Raw genomic sequence first — 17943 nt, 5'->3', positions numbered from 1 at the left:
ATGAATAATTCTGGAAAAGGCTTTTGTATTTAAGTGATTGTGCTCACCTTCTAATGCCAGCAGTGAACTCTTTCAGCCATTAAACTTGAAGCCCACTGGCGTGGAGCCCTGGCTCGGAAGGAGGCCAAAAGGAGAAAGTGGGCTGTGCAGATTATAAGAAAGTAAGTTCTCAGTTGGGTCCAGTAGGGAGGAAAGGTCTCTAAGTGCTATTGTGCTGCAGAGGGTGGTCATGGACTTGGAGGTTTTGGCTCTGGGCAGAAAAGTCATCTTCCCTGCAGGATGTCAACCCTTAGGAATTCTGTTCCCTCTCCTTCTTCTGAGCTTCCTAATTTGACAGTGATCGCAACTCAGAACGTTTGTTGTTTCTCTTAGCCTAGTTCAAAAGTCACAAAGTCGAATGCCTTCTGAGGCCAGGCAGGGACAGCGAGTCTCATGAGCTGGGCTAAGGCAATAAGGTAGGGTAGGGACTGTGGCAAACTGGAAAGCTCAGTCCACCTAAGAGGGGCAGTCACTACTCCACTTTAGCAGACTGCGGCCAGCCCGGTGTTGGCAGATCTTTTTTTTTCAAGGAAAGCTGGAAATCTGGCTTTCATGTAATACTTCCCAGTTTGTTGTTGTTGTTGTTGGCAATGAATTCAAGTCACTCAAAAGAAAACAAAAAATGGTGTGGGTGAAATAGAACATATCTTTGGGCCAGATTTGGCCTGTGGCCCTACTTGGAGAACAAAGTAATCTCCACCGTTTTGGCCACCGTTAAATCAAACCAGTGGGGGAGAGAACGCAAGTTTCAGTGAAGAAATGGGAAGTGAAGAAATAGAAAACTAACAAAACTCTCTCCCGCTTAGGTTCATAAAGGGATTCATCCATCGCAACAAGCCCCTCTGTCCTGACAATGAGGAGTTCATCGTGTTCGTGCGGAAGAATTACATCTTGAATCTTCGGTATCACGTCCCAGAGAACGTCTTGGACGACAGCTGGCTGAGGCCTCCTGGCCTCTTGGAAAATGTAAGGACTGTTCCAGGACTCAGGTTGCAAATGGCGTGGGCACGGATGGAGCTTAACTTGTATATCTTTTGGTGCCGCCCCCCTCGCCTTGAAAGGGCTGCCTCAGCAGACAAACCACTTCCCTGCAAGAGTGATGCCCAAGGGATTTAACTCTTCGCAATTCGTATATCCTCTCTAGAATTATAAAGCCCGTGGAGGTCTGTTTACACAGAGCACTCTTGAATGCTTTCTGTCCTTGATGTAACATTTACAGATGGGTTTAGGGACTGTTGCCTAGAACAGTGTTTCTCAGTAGATGCTCTGGGGACCCTCTGTGTCTGGAGCGCAGAGTGGGGGTGACTAAGATTCCTGGGCCCCAAGCCGGGCCCAATGAATCAGCGTCTCTAGGAACCTCCTGGCCAGCAACTCAGGTGACTCAAAACTCATTCAAGATCAGGAACCACTAGTTTAGCAGCGGCGAACAGTGAGCCCAAGACTGGAAGATGAGCTGCTTTCTTTGACTAGAAAATATTAAGGCTGTCCTTTACCTCAAACGGAATTCAGCTATGCTTTCAAAGCTTCTGTTTTGGCGGCTGAAGCCTAAAGCGGGGGCGGGTGAAGGAGGCAGGTGGAAAAGAAGAGTGTTCTCCACGCAGGCATCGAATCTGCTCAGGAAAATGTGCATGAGGAACCTGGTCCGGAAGTACTGCCGAGGGATCACAGCCGAGAGGAAAGCCCTGGTAGGGACGTGGCGTTGCGGGCAGGTGGCAAGATGCTGGAGGGGTGGGTGCTGGCCCCTTGTCAGCAATCCTCACCCACCATCTCACCTGTAAGCCAAGGGTCACACAAGGCTCATGCCTCATACATGCTTTGAGGATGAAACGCATGTAGACCACTTAGCACAGAGCCCTCGTTAACTGGCAGCTGTTCAAAGTAGCATCGCTCTTTTGTTACCATGGGAACATCATCTAGACGGCCTCTGAACCGCAAAGCATGCAGGGCCCCTTCTCTGCTGGTGGCGTAGTTCTCTTTATGTTCATTTGCTGGTCAGCAGACTTTTTCTGTAAAGAGCTAGAGGGTAATATTCTAGGCTTTGCCGGCCACACCATCTCTGTTGAAATTATTCTGTCCTGGTACACACGAGCTGCCAGAGACAACCTGTAAATGGATGGCATGGCTGCGCTCCAAAAAAACTACTGGATTTGGCCCACGGGCTGCAGTTTGGGATCTCTGACCTAGAAGAAACTCTCAACTCTGAAAATTCCACTTCCAGGAAGTCAGTGCAAGCAGAGACAAGCCTAAGTGTCAACTTCAGACTCTAATCAGTAGAATTTTTGAGGCATTTTGGCCAAAGCCAAATGTGATTGACTTCTATGTGTTCTGACTCCTATGCAGAAGTATGACAAGGCTCCTTGAGGAGCCTTACTTATTCAGGAAAGCAAGCACTAGTGTGGACCTCTTTAGGTCCCCAAAAGCCTCATGGCCACCATTTTGTACTTCTAATTATGTATTACCAGATGCAGCAAAAGGTGGTTACAAGTGAAATATTCAGGGGAAAGAAAGAAGGCTATGCAGAAAGCTTAAATCAACCCTTTGCCAACAGCCGAATAGGTAAGTCCCTTTTTTCATCTATGTGCTCACTTCCCCTATTTAAAAAAAAAAAAGTCAAAGGAAGATGCTTGATCCGCATTTCCTGACAGCTAGCTCCCAGGCTGAGCTCTTGGTCACAGAGGGACAGAAAACGAGCAGATGCCAGCGGCCTGTGCACAGGGGTGGTATTTAGTGATTTGCTGTGCTCTGGTTGCTTCCTTAGATGAAGGAGACATTAATCCCAAAGTGCTTCAGCTCATCAGCAGTGAGAAAATCCAGGTAAGGAAATGTGTGTCCTTGCCTGAGACAGGATTCCCCTGTGGGGTCTGAGAACAGGGTCTGTCTTCTACGTGAAGGGGGTCTGGAAGCACTATTAAAAGGCAGGGGTGCGTGTGCGTGGGCCGGGCTCTCAGCTGTGATGCTCTGGGTGTTAAAATGGTAGGGATCAGAGTTACGTGACTATTAGGTACCTGTGGCTGTTCTTATGGCCCTCACCCGTCACCCAGGAACTGTGTTTGGCTTTCTATGAAGTTAAGCAAAATGCAGGCATACACTTAATCGTTAAACATCCCCTATTAGAAGCAGTGTGCCTGGGCGCCGACGTGGGTTTCGTAACTTAGCTGTGTGATCCTGGGCAGGTGACTTACGCCTTCGGTGCCTCCATCCTTCTGTGAATGGGGAGGACGGAGGGGTTGATGGTGTGAAGGGCACAGGCTGCGGCCTGGCATGCGGCAGCTGGTGACTGGCTCCGGTGGCTGCTTGGTCACTTTGGTCCCTGGGGACTAGAAACCTGTGACTAGGTTGGATCACCCTCTGGCTGTCAGGGCTCTTAACACCTGCAGAGTGTCTTCATCTCTGCTGACCTTTCAGAGCAGCCCCGTGAGGCAAGTGGCTGTGGCCTTGAATACCTCAGAAGGTCAACGTCATAGGCAGAGCCAGGAATCACACACAGCCTTTCAGGCAGAGAGCCAGGGTTCAGGGAAAACTCATTTATGCAAGATCTGTTTGAGCCCCTCTCCGTTCGGGTGCTCGAAGCAACATTTCCAGAGGCCGAGTAACAAGGCACTCGGTACGCTGCCGCCCTCCCCCGCGAAGCAAGCGTCGCCTCGTAGTGACGGTCACCTCCTTGCAGTACGGTATCCCGGTCATTAAATACGACAGGAAAGGCTTCAAGACACGGCAGAGGCAACTCATTCTCACTCAGAAAGCAGCTTACGTGGTGGAACTTGCCAAAATCAAGCAGAAAATAGAGTACCCTGCGCTCAAAGGTAAGCAGCAGGCAACCTTCAGAAAATTCACTGGGTTGACTCAGCTCCCGGGCACACCAGCAATGCAGCAGCCTTTCACGGAAAGACCTAAGTGAAGATGCCCACAAAACCCAGGGCGGCCCGGGCTGTGCCTCTTATTCTGGCACAAACGCCAACGGCATCTCACTCCGGCATCCGGGTCGGACACTAGTCACCTTTGACAGGGACCAGCTTTTTATTCCGAGCACAGGTGCTGATTGCAGGGCCACCCCACTTGGCCCAGCTAGGAGGGAAAAAGCCTGGGGTTGGGGACCCCCCAGGCATGCCTTTTTTCTGTATTAATGTCAAGTTGTCCAATTCTTGGCCTCTAACTTTGGATCTGTCCTAAGGTGTCTCTACCAGCAGCTTCAGCGACGGAATGTTAGTCATTCACGTTTCACCAGAAGGCAACAGGCAAAAGGTAACCTACGGCCACAGGGCTGCTAACAGAGGGAAACACTGCCTAAATCTTTAGCTGCCCCCAGTGAAGCCTCAGTGATGTTCTTCCGTGAAGCCGCTACCACTGAACCGGCCGTGTTCTCTCCTCTCTGCCGCAGGGGGATGCCGTCTTACAGTGCGAACACATATTTGAGGCAGTTACCAAACTCGTCATGCTGGCTAAGAAGGAGAACATTGTAAATGTTGTTCAAGGAAGGTAGGTGGTTTCGTCTGTACTCAGGAAGTCATTCAATGTTAAGTGTCTATTAACAGATCAAGGAAGACGCAAATGTTAATCGTTTCACCCAGGCCTGCCCCTCCCCGCAAAGTAAGAACTGCCTACCCACAAGGGGTTCGGGGTACCCTTGCCCCCTCCGATCACCAGCTTTCTTCCCTCCTCACCCCCTAGGACTTGGGCTCCACAGAAATGAAGTCAGTGATCACTTATTCACCAAAGGGAATGAACAGTGGTCTCACCATCTAGTTTTCAAAGGAGGTGCTTATGGTCCTAAGGGAATTTGTCACCCAGTGAAAGGGGGACCCACCCCGGGCGAGAGCAGGTGCCAGCCACACCTCTGCTGTTGATGCCTGTGGAAGAACTGTGCTAAACCGATTTGAAAATAACTACAGGAAGGCGTGGCCATTTTCCCAGTTGCAGAAACGGGTTTCTTTCTATTACTCAAATATACAATAAAACTCTGTAATGAAACAGGAATTTGATCTCGAAACTAGTAAGCGTCACAGGTGAATTTCTTTTGCAGGCCCACAGCTGAAGGAAAAAATAGAGTATGCCAGTAATTTATCACTTTGTGTATTTTAAGTTTACAGTTTTATATTAGTCCTGGAAAAGAAGGCACAATAGTTTTTGACACCGGACCAGAAGAACAAATCTATAAAGATAAAAACGGACAGTTAACAGTGGTGAGTGGCCGTGTCTGGGGAGGGGGAGGTGTAAGCAGTTTTAAGTAAGACTATAGGTTAAGATTCTGCCAATTTCAGTCCTCCTGTAGATTGACCAGAATCATAGTCTAGTTTATTTCTCCCTCTGTCCCTGATTCTGCGTTGAAAAATAGGAAGGAATGGGTACTAGAGGTGCAGATTCAAACACAGACTGAAAAGGAGAACAGTTTACTCACATTTGTCAGTGAACCGGAAGCTGACATTAAACTTTTCACACTATTAAATGTCAAAGCCCCTCTTTACTGGATGCCAAAGGCCTCACGCCCTATCACGTGGTTCTCAAGTGAGTCTCCACGGGGGAAACTCCCGACGAGCTTCGAAAAATACCAGTGTGTGTGTCTCCCCCGACCTGCTCCCCGACACCATGACGTAACTGGCTGGGGGTGAGGCCTGGGCTCTGGAAAACAAGGATCCCAGGACTGAGGAGGAGAGGTTTGGGAACCAGGCGCACCTTAAGAGGTCAAGCCTGAGTGCTCGGGGCTTTGCCCTCGCTAGCAAGTCTGATCCAATTCTGCTGGCAAATGACAAACTGAAAGCTGAGGGGGCTGAATCTTTAAAACATGGTTTGTAGCAAATTATGAATACTTGGTATATACATACAAACTAAAAAATGGTCTAACATGGACTGTCTCATACACATTTAACGATGAAATTGTTTTGTGGACAAAGACACATAATTGCCCCTGAAAACAGGTAACTCCTTTGGGGACAAGTTAAAATACTGAAGCATGATTTTTAATGTAAAGTATAAGGTGACTTTTCAGTTTACATGCTGTCTTAAAACTTACCCCCATTCCTCCCTGGCTGGCTCAGGCGGAAGCTGAGGCCTCAGTGAGCCCATTTCTGGATGTGGCTTGTCTCACGGGAGGTGGGGCAGGAGACGGTGTGGGTGACGGGGCTTGGCTGCTCGCAGCTTGTCCACGTCCCCCTCAACCATGCAGGCGGCTGCACCGCTCACTGCCTCCTCCCGAGTGAGAGGAGAGACCTGTAAACCTCAGCGTGTACCTTCCCCAGGTGTCGGTCCGCAGGAAGTCCTGATGGAGGATGACGTCTGATCTCTCCCATCGCCGTTTCTGCTGCAACTGAGGAAAGCTCGAATTTGGTCCAGTTAGCGACACCTTCAAGCAAAGGTTCCAGCAGCTCTAGGAAAAGGATCGTCCCTGAAGAAGCAGAGTGGCATCTTATGCCAAAGGCCAAACCCTCAGGTGTTCTGTCGCACTACATGTTCTCTTTAGGGAGCCAACCTCAAGTCACCCAAGGGGGTGATTTTAAACATCCCCAATAGGACCTACACTTGACGGGCACTTGAACATGTCAGTATGGGGGCATGACAGATTCTCTTTGTCATGCTGCCCCTGGGGCACAATGAAGTATTATACGTGGTCTGAGAGCATAAAGCTGCAAAATCTGAATTTTGCTTTAAATAAATGGAACTCAGAAACATACCCAGTTCCTGCATGGCTTTAGGCTCCACATGGTGAGGTGTAGCTCTCCCCACCCCAAACCTGCAGTCGGAGGCAACAGCAGCCGACCGCTGTTTCACAAGCCCAGCAGCATTTCCACCCAAGGCTTCCGTCCAGTGTTTGAGTTCAAACACTACGGAAAAATGACTCATCTTTTCCACCCTGAGCAGCAACCTTTAGGTGGTGAAGTAGAAGGTGGGATCTCTGCTCTCTTTCCTGTGAACTGCACTTCAGTTCAGTGGCTGGACTGTGCTGGGCATTTCTGAAAAGACCCAGAAAAACAGATTTAAGTAGAAGCGTTATATAACTTTTATTTTACATATGTCCACAGATGCTTGTACAACACACAGTGACTACTTCTGAAGCTCATAGCGTTTTTTTCCATGGCACAAAGAGACAGAAAGGTTAGTGACACACACGTGTTACAGTGACCCTGGGTGGAGCCCTAGAAAACACACATTCCAGAGGGAGGGCCAGGGTACCTGCACAGCGACCGCCCTGCTAAGCCACTACAGGAGGACGATGGAGAGGCAAGGTCCCCAGTCACCACAATCAGATGACTTATTTGAAAAAAAGCCTCATTACGAGGGACCCAAAGCTGTTCTGCTTTTTCCATTGTAAGTTATTACAGTGTAATAAAACTTAGCTCTTCACCAAATCTTAGGCCAGTGTTTGTTTTTACTTGGATGGTTCTTAAATACAAATATTGACTTTTGTTGCCCTTAGTGCTCACATAAGAAATCACTTCTTTGTAGAATATGTTTGATAACAGAGCCTGGACTAGCCAACACTTTGTCATTGTCAGCTCACAGCTGTATGCAACTAACAGTATCACTCACCATGGAATGTTTCATGAACTTGTTCATATCCCAGGGAAGCAAAGACTCCAAACTACAAGTGCAAAGTTGAAGGAAATGTGAAAGTAGAGAGACGGCCAGAAACATTTGGTCATAAGGTGTAGAAGCCCCAACTAATCAGACTGTTCCACAAAGTTAGTTACTCTTCACGTAAACATTTGAAAAACAGAACTTACATGATGGCTTTTCCATTCCTATAGAAAACATCAGAACTGACATTCACTTTAACTTTCTAAAAAAGTTCAACCCAAACAGCAGGGTTGGTGTTTAAAACTTAAACAGTATAAAATATTTACAAAACATTATTTAAGCCCCCTCCCCTCCCATCCTTAGCACTTAATAAAATCCAAATGGCCTAATATGAAAGTTTCCCACACAACAGTTTAAAAAGCATCTACCCGATACATGATTTTTAGGTTGGGTCATGATTGTTTTAAAGTTTTATTGTAGGCTTTGCTGCTGGATACAAAATAAAGGCATACAACTGTCACAAGTAGGGCAGGGTGTACAAAGTCTAAGCTGTAAAAACCATTTCAAAATATAAACTCGTTTTGTTCGAATGCACTGTATCAAAGGCTGCCCGTGTTAATACCTTTGGTATAAAATGGTAATGTTTCCCTTGAATAGCAGACAAAACCCATCCATACCTTACACACATCCGAATCTCCTTGGAACTACTCTACCAGCCTAGTCTCAACCACCCACATTTGTCACCACTCCCTCTGTGCGTCACGGGCGGGCGCGGAGACGGGGAGGTAGGTAACCGAGAACGTCCGTCCCACACGAGCGCCGTGCAGACAGCAGGGCTCCAGCGCGGGCCACCCAGGCGCCATGGGCACACATCCTCATCCACAATCGCACACGTCCCTTAAACAAACATGAACATGCACACTGACCGGACCCAAAAGGATCTGCACGTCCTCTCCGTCTGCTCACCGATGGCCACTCCACACCGTGTAAGGATCAGAGACAGGAAGGGATCTCCAGGCGACGGCTGCGTTGACAGCAGGTGAACCGTCCTGAGGCTGCTGGTGTGAGCAGTGGTCCTGTCTGGACGCCAGAAAAGAGTCTGGGGCCATGTTTAATTTCTTCTAAGCAAAGGGCAGGGCATCCGCTGGGGGCAGTAAGCCCCGCTTAACGGGGCATAAGGCCAAAGAGGAAGGAATGGAACCCACCGGGCAGTGGTTTGTACGCTGTGCCCATAAGCAGGCCAGGCAGCCTTCCCGGAATGGAGTGGGTCAACAAGGAGGGCAGAGGAAGGGGCAGCTCTGCTCTCGGCCAGGCCCTGCAGGGTCCCAACAAGCACCAGACCACAGATCAGCAGAAGGGGCAACAGGCCTGCCCCTTCAACGGAGCTGGGCATCCAGAGCCACACTAGGAACAGCGGCTGAGAGGCAGGAAGCCCCAGGTGGTATCTCCACTGCTAAGAGCTGTGGTCCTTCACCAACAAGCTCCAGGATCAATGCCCGAGGCGGGACGGGCTGTTCGCAAAGCCGTGGAGCCCGTGCCGGGCACGGGAATGGGGCCAGGGTGCTGGGGCGGAGTTAGGAAACACTGAGCTCGCAGACACCGACTACAGGACCCGTTTCGGAGTTGACAAACTGAACCGTGGAGGAAAGGCGGCCCAAGAAGCTCAAAGAGGCAGTCAACACCCACAGAAATAAATACCGTAGACAAGTTCTCACACACACACCACACCCACTCATCCTCTTCCTCCAGAACCAGGAAAGCCTGGCTCCAGTGCTTCTCGGATTCTCAGGAAAGCAGAGACCTTGGACCCAGCTTGTTCACTGGCAGGGGTGTGTTCACCTGGGTAAAGACAATCCATTCACCTGGTCGAGAAATACCAAAATCGTCATCTGGCTTTTTATGCAGTCTCTCCGGACGCGGGGGCAGCGGGAGGCCCGGGAGCTCTCGGGGAATCTGAGTGCACAGCGGGGAGGAGCAGGGCGGGCGGGGTGCAGGCGGGGCCCCTGCCCGCTCACTGGTGGAGGTGGGCCCGGTCGTCCGGGCGCTTGATGTGGATCCGCCGCACGCGCTCGATCCGCTCCCGCTCCCGCTCCTCGTCCTCGTCCAGGTGGTGGGAGCGTCCGGCCGCCCCACCCGTGGCCTCCAGGAGTGCGTTGTCGGGTCCCCGGCCATCCTGGGCCTCATACAGCAAAATATTCAGGGTCTCCTCATAGATCCGGGCTTCAGGGAACTCCACCTGTAGCGCCACAAAACACAAGGCAGGTACATTAGCCTCTCAAACCCCCCACCCCACCAGCTCCGCCACCACCCAGGACTTCTGAGCAGGGCCATCTGTCTACACCAGGCCCCTACGACTCCGTAAGACCGTCGTTATTATGTTTAAAGCAGTTTTTATTGTCAATACGCAACACTTACACATGGCGCTACATTCACAAGAGACAAAAGGGATACAGAGAAACAGATCTCCCTGCCCTCTCTGCCCCCTTTGGAAGTTTGCCTTCCTTTGGACATTTACATCATTCCCAATGTGTTACTTCTAACAATCAGGGCTGCACCCTTGTACACGAGGCATTCCACACCTTAAAGCAGCATCCTTTCTGAACAGGCACCAGCTGGGGACCCTCATAAAATGGACACAATCCCTCCCACTCAGTAAAGCGCTGCGTGCACTTACTGCCCTTCGGGGTCAGGTGCCGTGAACTAGAGGTGGGTCCCAGGCAATCAGTAAGAACTGGTAAAGCACTTCAAATGTTCTGCCAGGGAAGATACCGATTATGCAAAAACCCAAGTGGAACATCTGTGCAGTTACGGGAGACAACGAACCATGAGTGTCAGCTCGAAAGCACAGGTCCCGGAAGTGTGGGATAGAAGGAGAGGAAACTGTCCCTGAAGGGGCAGTCATCCCAACACCAACTCCCTGGAAAAAGGAAGGAGCCCTGAGGGACAAGAGGCAGAGTGAAGGGAGCCAGGAGAGGGGCTCTGGCCTCCAGCCCGGCTCCACCACTAACCAGCTGCACGAACATGAGCACAGGCTCACTCTGGAACCCGTCCAGGAATCTATACACAGTGGGGATCCGACCACGAGGTCTCTCAGTGCCTTTGCTCGCTGTTAAGCTCTAAAAACGTAAAATCACTATTTTAAAGTTTAATCAATATGACGATTAGCTTTTGAATATCCAAGGGCATAGGCAATCCATGTATATAAAAAACCAAACTATGACAAAATGGAGAGCCTAGTTACAGGTGGAATTCACAGCCCTAAAGAAAAGAGGCACGTCTTGTTAACGTAGGAGGAAAAGTGAATAATTCTGGTTCCCCCACTATCTTTGAAAGGAAAAAAAAGAAAGTGTTTTTCCCTTCCTGGCTACCTTACAACAATACATACCTTTTAGGATACATTCTAAATACTAATGAACCAGATGTTCTAAGAAGTTAAAAAAAAAAAGGGCTTCCCTGGTGGCACAGTGCTTGAGAATCCACCTGCCAATGCAGGGGACACGGGTTCAATCCCTGGTCTGGGAAGATCCCACATGCCATGGAGCAACTAAGCCCACGAGCCATAACTACTGAGCTCGCATGCCACAACTACTGAAGCCCGCGTGCCTAGAGCCCATGCTCTGCAACAAGAGAAGCCACTACAATGAGAAGCCCGTGCACCGCAACGAAGAGTAGCCCCTGCTTGCTGCAACTAAAGAAAGCCTGAACGCAGCAACAAAGACTCAATGCAGCCAAAAATAAACAAACAAAAAAAACATGTACCCTTTTAAAAAAAGAAGTTAAAAAAAGATTTTTAACTCTGGTTTCTACTTTGTGGTCTGATCTTCTCTCATGTGCATTTTGCCTTTGAGGCTGCTCTAGCATCACAGAGCTGTGGGCTCCTGGGACTGCAGTAAGGATAATAACCTGAGCAAGGTGACTAGAGGCATGACCTGCTGCATGTGTCCCTGGTCATCAGATTTCCCCAGATAGGTTGAAAAGGAAATGACACAGTGTATGGGATGATTAAAAAAAAAAAAAAAAAAGCACAATCAAGATGGTAGAATAGCAGGACATGAACCTTACCTTCCCCCACAAATACAGCAAAAATATATCTACATGTGGAATGATTCTCACAGAATATCTACTGAACACTGGCAGAAGACCTCAGACTGCTGAAAGGGCAAGAAAATCTCCACGAAACCAGGTAGGAAGAAAGAAAAAAGGAAAAGAAAAGAAAGTGAGAAAGGAATCGGGACAGGACCTGTGTCACTGGGAAGGAGCTGTGAAAAAGAGGAAAGGTTCCTGCACCGTGGGAAGCCCCCTCACCGGCGGGAGATGGGCCGGGACAGGAGAGCTTGAGCCTCAGAGGAGAAAACAGCAGCTGGTTTGCGTCAGCCAAAGCAGACGGAAGACTGCACAGTCAGTCAGTCAGTGCTGCCGCCCTGCACTCCCCAGCCTGACACACGAGTCTGCCAGTGCTGGCGGGGGCTGGGTGCTGGAACTCGGGCTTCAGAGATCAAAACTGGGGAGAGGACTGGGGTTGGCATGTTGTGCAGACAGACCGGGGGGGCTGGAATCCAGTGTGACCACAGCTGGGGGTGTACGCAGGGGAAGCCTGGGTCACCTTAGAGGCCAGTCGCCATTGTTTGGGGGGTGCATGAGGGGAGGGGTGGGATCTGCATTGTAGCCTTTTTCTCTGTGCGTGCGCTTGCAGAGGGCAGGACACTACCTGCATGGGCTCCAGGAGCCGTCGCAGCGCCCCCACCCCCCCATCCCCGACACCAGGAGTGGTTTCAGGCTACCATCACCTCCCTCCTGGACCCAAGGAGTGGTTGCAGGGCCCCCACCACTGCCTGCCCAAACTCCAGGAGTGGCTGTGAGATGCCATCATGCCCATCGTGTGCTCTGGGGGTGCCTGAGCTGCCCGCCGCCACCAAGAACCCAGGACTGGGCATCAGCCACTGCATCTGCACACCCCCGTCAAGGGGATAACAACCAGCACACGCTGAAGAAAAAGGCCACGGGCATCCATACTAAAAACTGCCCTCACACCAAATATATTAAACTCACAAAAGCTACACAGGGATGACCCCACATATAAACAGCCCTCCAAGACCACAGCAGACAACTGTTTCTCCTAAACTCCAAAGAGAAATATGTAAAATGAAGAAGCAGAAGAACTACTCCCAGATAAAGGACCCCCGAAGGAACAAAGAGTGAAACAGACCCCTTCAGTCTAATAGGCACGGATTTCAAAAAGAAAATAATGAAAATACCAAAGGAATTAAGAAAAACTATTGAAAGAAATGCAGAGTACTGTAAAAAGGAAGTAGAAACTATAAAGAGGAACCAAAAAAAATTAGAAAACTCATTTGCAGAGACGAAAGCTGAGCTAAAGGCAATGAACAGCAGAATGAATAATGCAAATGAATAAGTGATCTGGAAGATAAAATAATGGAAATCACCCAATCAGGACAGCAGATAGAAAGCCAAATGAAAAAAACCAAAAGCAATCTAAGAGACCTGTGGGATAATATAAAGTGTGCCAACCTATGCAGAATAGGGACTCCAGAAGGGAAAGAAAGAGTAAAGGGGATCAAAAATGTATTTGAAGAAATTATGGCTGAAAACTTCCCAAACCTAAAGAAAGAAACATACCCAGGTACCCAGGTACCGGAAGCTCAAGGGTCCCAAACAAGATAAACCCAAAAAGACCTACACCAAGACGTATTATAATAAAAATGGCAAAAGTTAAAGACAGGATTCTAAAGGCAGCAAGAGGAAAACAGAGTTAATTACAAGGGAACCCCCCCCCCCCGCAATAAGACTATCAGCTGATTTCTCTACGGAAACATTGCAGGCCAGAAGGGAGTGGCCAGATAAATTCAAAGTCCTAAAAGGGAAAAAATCTGCAACCTAAGATACTCTACGCAGTAAGACTATCACTTAGTATAGAAGGAGAGAGAAAGAATTTCTCAGACAAGAAAAAATAGAAGAACATAGCAATACTAAACCTATCCTAAAGGAAATATTGAAAGGTCTTCTCTAAATAGAAAAGAAGTAAAAATCTATAGGAAAGAGAAAATCACAATTGGAAAATAAATCACTTAAAAAAGCCAGTAGAGGGCTTCCCCAGTGGCACAGTGGTTGAGAATCCGCCTGCCAATGCAGGGGACACGGGTTTGAGCCCTGGCCCGGGAAGATCCCACATGCCACGGAGAACTAAGCCCATGTGCCACAAATACTGAGCCTGTGCTCTAGAGCTTGTGAGCCATAACTACTGAGCCCACGTGCCACAACTACTGATGCCCCCACGCCTAGAGCCCATGCTCCACAACGAGAAGCCACCGCAATGAGAAACCCGCACACCACAACAAAGAGTAACCCCCAATCGCCACAACTAGAGAAAGCCTGTGAGCAGCAACAAAGACTCAACACAGCCAAAAAAAAAAAAAAAAAGCCACTATGTAGATTTAAAAAAAAAAAAAAATCAAAATCAAAATATTTTCGGGCTTCCCTGGTGGTGCAGTGGTTGAGAGTCCACCTGCCAATGCAGGGGACATGGGTTCGTGGCCCGGTCTGGGAGGATCCCACATGCCGCAGAGTGGCTGGGCCCATGAGCCATGGCCGCTGAGCCTGCACGTCTGGAGCCTGTGCTCCGCAACAGGAGAGGCCACAGCAGTGAGGCCCCCGTACCGAAAAAAAAGAAAAAGTATTTTCTGTGAAAGTGATGATAACCACAATGAACAGCAAAAGGATGAACATGAAGATGTAAAAGAGGACATCAAAATCATAAAATGTTGGGGAGGAGAGTAAGACAATGTAGATTTTTTTCCCCCTAGAATGTGTTTGAGCCTATATGACCACCAGTCTAAGGCAAATATATATAGGAAGGGCTTAACATACTTGAAAAACAGGGTGACCACAAATCAAAAACATACAATAGATTCACAAAAAATGAAAAGAACGTAAGTATAATGCAAAAGAATATCATCAAGCCACAAAAGGAAAAACAAAAAGGACAAAGAATATGAAACAACAGGAAAACAAGGTTTAAAATGGCAATAAATACATATCTATCAATAATTACCCTAAATGTCAATGGACTAAACGTTCCAGTCAAAATACACAGAGTGGCAGATTGGATTAAAAAAACAAGAGCCGGGGCTTCCCTGGTGGCGCAGCGGTTGAGAGTCCGCCTGCCAATGCAGGGGACACGGGTTTCTGCCCCGGTCCGGGAAGATCGCACATGCTGCGGAGCGGCTAGGCCCATGAGCCATGGGCACTGAGCCTGCGCGTCCGGAGCCTGTGCTCCGCAGCAGGAGAGGCCACAACAGTGAGAGGCCCACGTATGGCAAAAAAAAAAAAAAAAAAGAACCTACAATACGCTGCCTACAAGAGATCCACTTCAGGGCAAAGGACACACACAGGCTGAAAGTGAAGAGATGGAAAAAGATATTTCATGCAAACGGAAGTGACAAGAAAGTGTGGGTCGCAATACTAATATCAGACAAAACAGGGCTTCCCTGGCGGCGCAGTGGTTGAGAGTCCGCCTGCTGATACAGGGGACATGGGTTCGTGCCCCGGTCTGGGAAGATCCCACATGCCGCGGAGAGGCTGGGCCCGTAAGCCATGGCCACTGAGCCTGCGCGTCCAGAGCCTGTGCTCCGCAACAGGAGAGGCCACAACAGTGAGAGGCCCGTGTACCACAAAACAAACAAACAACAAAAAAAAAAAACATTTAAACCAAAGTCCATAAAGAAAGATAAAGAAGGACACTATATAATGATAAAAGGATCAATACAAGAAAAAGATTTTATACTCATCAACATATATACCCCTAATATAAGAGCACCCAAATACATAAAACAAATACTAACAGACATATAAAGGGAGAAAATTGACAGGAATACAATATTGGGTTGGCCAAAAAGTTCGTTCGGGTTTTTCTGTGACATCCTCCACAAAAACCTGAATGAACTTTTTGGCCAACCCAACAGTAGGAGACTTTACCATCCCACTCACATCAGTGGACAGATCTTCCAGACAGAGACTCAATAAGGCAACAGAAATACTAAATGATACAATAGAACAGTTAGACTTATTTGATATTTTCATGACATTACATCCCAAAAAACCAGAATACACATTCTTTTCAAGTGCACATGGAACATTCTCTAGGATTGACCCACATACTAGGGCACAAAACAAGCCTCAACAAATTTAGGAGTACAGAAATTATCTCAAGCATCTTTCCTGACACAACAGCATGAAACTAGAAATTAGCCACAGAAAAAGAAATGAGAAAAAAAAATTACATGGAGACTAAACAACATGCTACTAAAAAACCAATGGGTCAATGATGAAATCAAAGAGGAAATTAAAAAATACCTTGAGACAAGTGACAATGAAAACACAACCATACAAAATCTATGGGATGCAGCAAAAGCAGTTCTTATAGGGGACTTCATAGATACAGGCCTTCCTCAAAAAAACGAGAAAAATCTCAAATAAACAACCTAATCTACCACTTAAAAGAATTAGAAAAAGAAGAAAAAACAAAACCTAGTCACCAGAAGGAAGGAAATAATAAAGATCAGAGGGGAAATAGAGATTTAAAAAACAACATAAAAAAATTAATAAAACCAAGAGCTGGTTCTTTGAAGGATAAACAAGATTGATAAACCTCTGGCCAAGCTCACGAAGAAGAAAAGAGAGAGAACTCAAATAAACAAATTAGAAATGAAAAAGGAGACATAACAACTGATACCACAGGAATACAAAAAACCATAAGGGAATACTAAGAACAATTATATGCCAACAAATTCAACAACCTAGAAGAAATGGACAAGTTTCTAGAAACATACAGCCCACCAAAATTGAATCAAGAAGAAATAGATAATTTGAACAGACCAATCAATAGAACTGAAATAGAATCTATAATTTAAAAGCTCCCTATAAACAACAGTCCAGAACCAGACAGTTTCACAGGCAAATTCTACCAAACATACAAACAAGAACTTATACCTATCCTTCTCAAACTCTTCCAAAAAATTGAAGAGGAGGGAACACTGCCAAGGACATTCTATGAAGCCACCGTCACTCTGATACCAAAACCAGACAAAGACACCACCAAAGAAGAAAATTACAGGCCAATATCTTTGATGGTACAGGTGCAAAAATTCTCAACAAAATATCAGCAAACCAAATCCAACAACACATAAAAAAGATCTTACATCACAACCGAGTGGGATTCATCCCAAATTCATAAGGATGGTTCAACATATGCAAATCAACGTGATACACCACATAAACAAAAGACAAAAACCACATGATCATCTCAATAGATGCAGAAAAGACATTTAACAAAAATGCAACATCCATTCATGATAAAAACTCTTACCAAAGTGGGTATAGAGGGGACATATCTCTAAATAGTAAAAACTATTTATGACAAACCCACAGCCAATATAATACTCAATGGTGAAAAGCTGAAAGCCTTCCCGCTAAAATCTAGAACAAGACAAGGATGCCCGCTGTAACCACTTCTATTCAACATAGTATTGGAAGTCCTAGCCACAGTAATCAGATAAGAAAAAAAAATAAAAGGTATCCAAATTGGAAGGGAAGAGGTAAAACTGTCATTATATTTAGATGATATAATACTATATACAGAAAAACCCTAAGGACTCCACACAAAAACTACTAGAACTGGTAAATGAATTCAGCAAGGTAGCAAGACACAAGATTAACATACAGAAATTGGTTGCATTTCTTCACACCAACAATGAAGTATCAGAAAGGGAATGTAAAAAAAATCAATACCTTTTAAAATCACAACCCCCCAAATAAAATACTTAGGAATAAACCTCACCAAGGAGGTGAAAGACTTATATGCTGAGAACTATAAAACATTAATAAAGGAAACTGAAGATGATTCAAAGAAATGAAAAGATATCCCATGCTCCTGGGCTGGAAGAATTAATATTGTTAAAATGGCCATATTACCTAAAGCAATCTACAGATTTAACATGATTCCCTATCAAATCACCCATGACATTTTTCACACAACTAGAGCAAATAGTCCTAAAATTCACATGGAACCATAAAAGACCCAGAATTGCCAAAGCAATCCTGAAAAAAAAGAACAAAGCAGGGGGCATAACCATCGCAGACTTCAGATAATACTACGAAGCTACACTGATCAAAACAGTGTGGTATTGGCATAGAAACAGACACATGGATCGATGGAACAGTATAGAGAGCCCAGAAATAAACCCACACACCTACAGTCAATTGATCTTGAACAAAGGAGGCAAGAATATACAATGGGAAAAAGTCCCTTCAGCAAGCGGTGTTGGGAAGATTGGACAGCCACATGTAAATCAATGAAGTTAGAACACACCCTCTCACCAC

At 46.9% G+C, this 17943-nt stretch overlaps 2 protein-coding genes across 9 annotated transcripts in view; one reads left to right on the top strand and one right to left on the bottom strand.

The window, feature by feature from the left end:
* The window catches only part of MYO1H (myosin IH), a 46033-nt gene extending 39622 nt beyond the window's left edge, over window positions 1–6411 (top strand). The window contains exons 22-31 of the mRNA XM_019950398.3: window positions 77–161; window positions 846–1005; window positions 1641–1724; window positions 2502–2595; window positions 2798–2853; window positions 3707–3842; window positions 4211–4281; window positions 4418–4515; window positions 5120–5219; window positions 6273–6411. Of these exons, the coding sequence (XP_019805957.2) occupies window positions 77–161; window positions 846–1005; window positions 1641–1724; window positions 2502–2595; window positions 2798–2853; window positions 3707–3842; window positions 4211–4281; window positions 4418–4515; window positions 5120–5219; window positions 6273–6296 (908 nt within the window). The 3' untranslated portion in view covers window positions 6297–6411. The remainder of the gene's footprint in view (window positions 1–76; window positions 162–845; window positions 1006–1640; window positions 1725–2501; window positions 2596–2797; window positions 2854–3706; window positions 3843–4210; window positions 4282–4417; window positions 4516–5119; window positions 5220–6272) is intronic.
* KCTD10 (potassium channel tetramerization domain containing 10) overlaps window positions 3222–17943 on the bottom strand; it is a 37005-nt gene continuing 22283 nt past the window's right edge. For 3 of the 8 annotated variants that reach the window (XM_033837074.2, XM_073790209.1, XM_033837073.2), the window contains exon 7: window positions 8001–9784. In XM_033837074.2, coding sequence (XP_033692965.1) covers window positions 9560–9784 — 225 coding nt within the window. In that variant the 3' untranslated portion in view covers window positions 8001–9559. Of the gene's footprint in view, window positions 6984–7560; window positions 7613–8000; window positions 9785–17943 lie in introns of those variants that run through there. The other 5 variants (XR_012325215.1, XR_002179473.3, XR_012325216.1 and 2 more) reach the window with 5 other exon arrangements.

This window comes from Tursiops truncatus, chromosome 13, assembly GCF_011762595.2.
Source record: "Tursiops truncatus isolate mTurTru1 chromosome 13, mTurTru1.mat.Y, whole genome shotgun sequence".
Classification (NCBI taxonomy): Eukaryota; Metazoa; Chordata; class Mammalia; order Artiodactyla; family Delphinidae; genus Tursiops; species Tursiops truncatus.
This window is presented reverse-complemented; position numbering and strand designations above follow the sequence as displayed.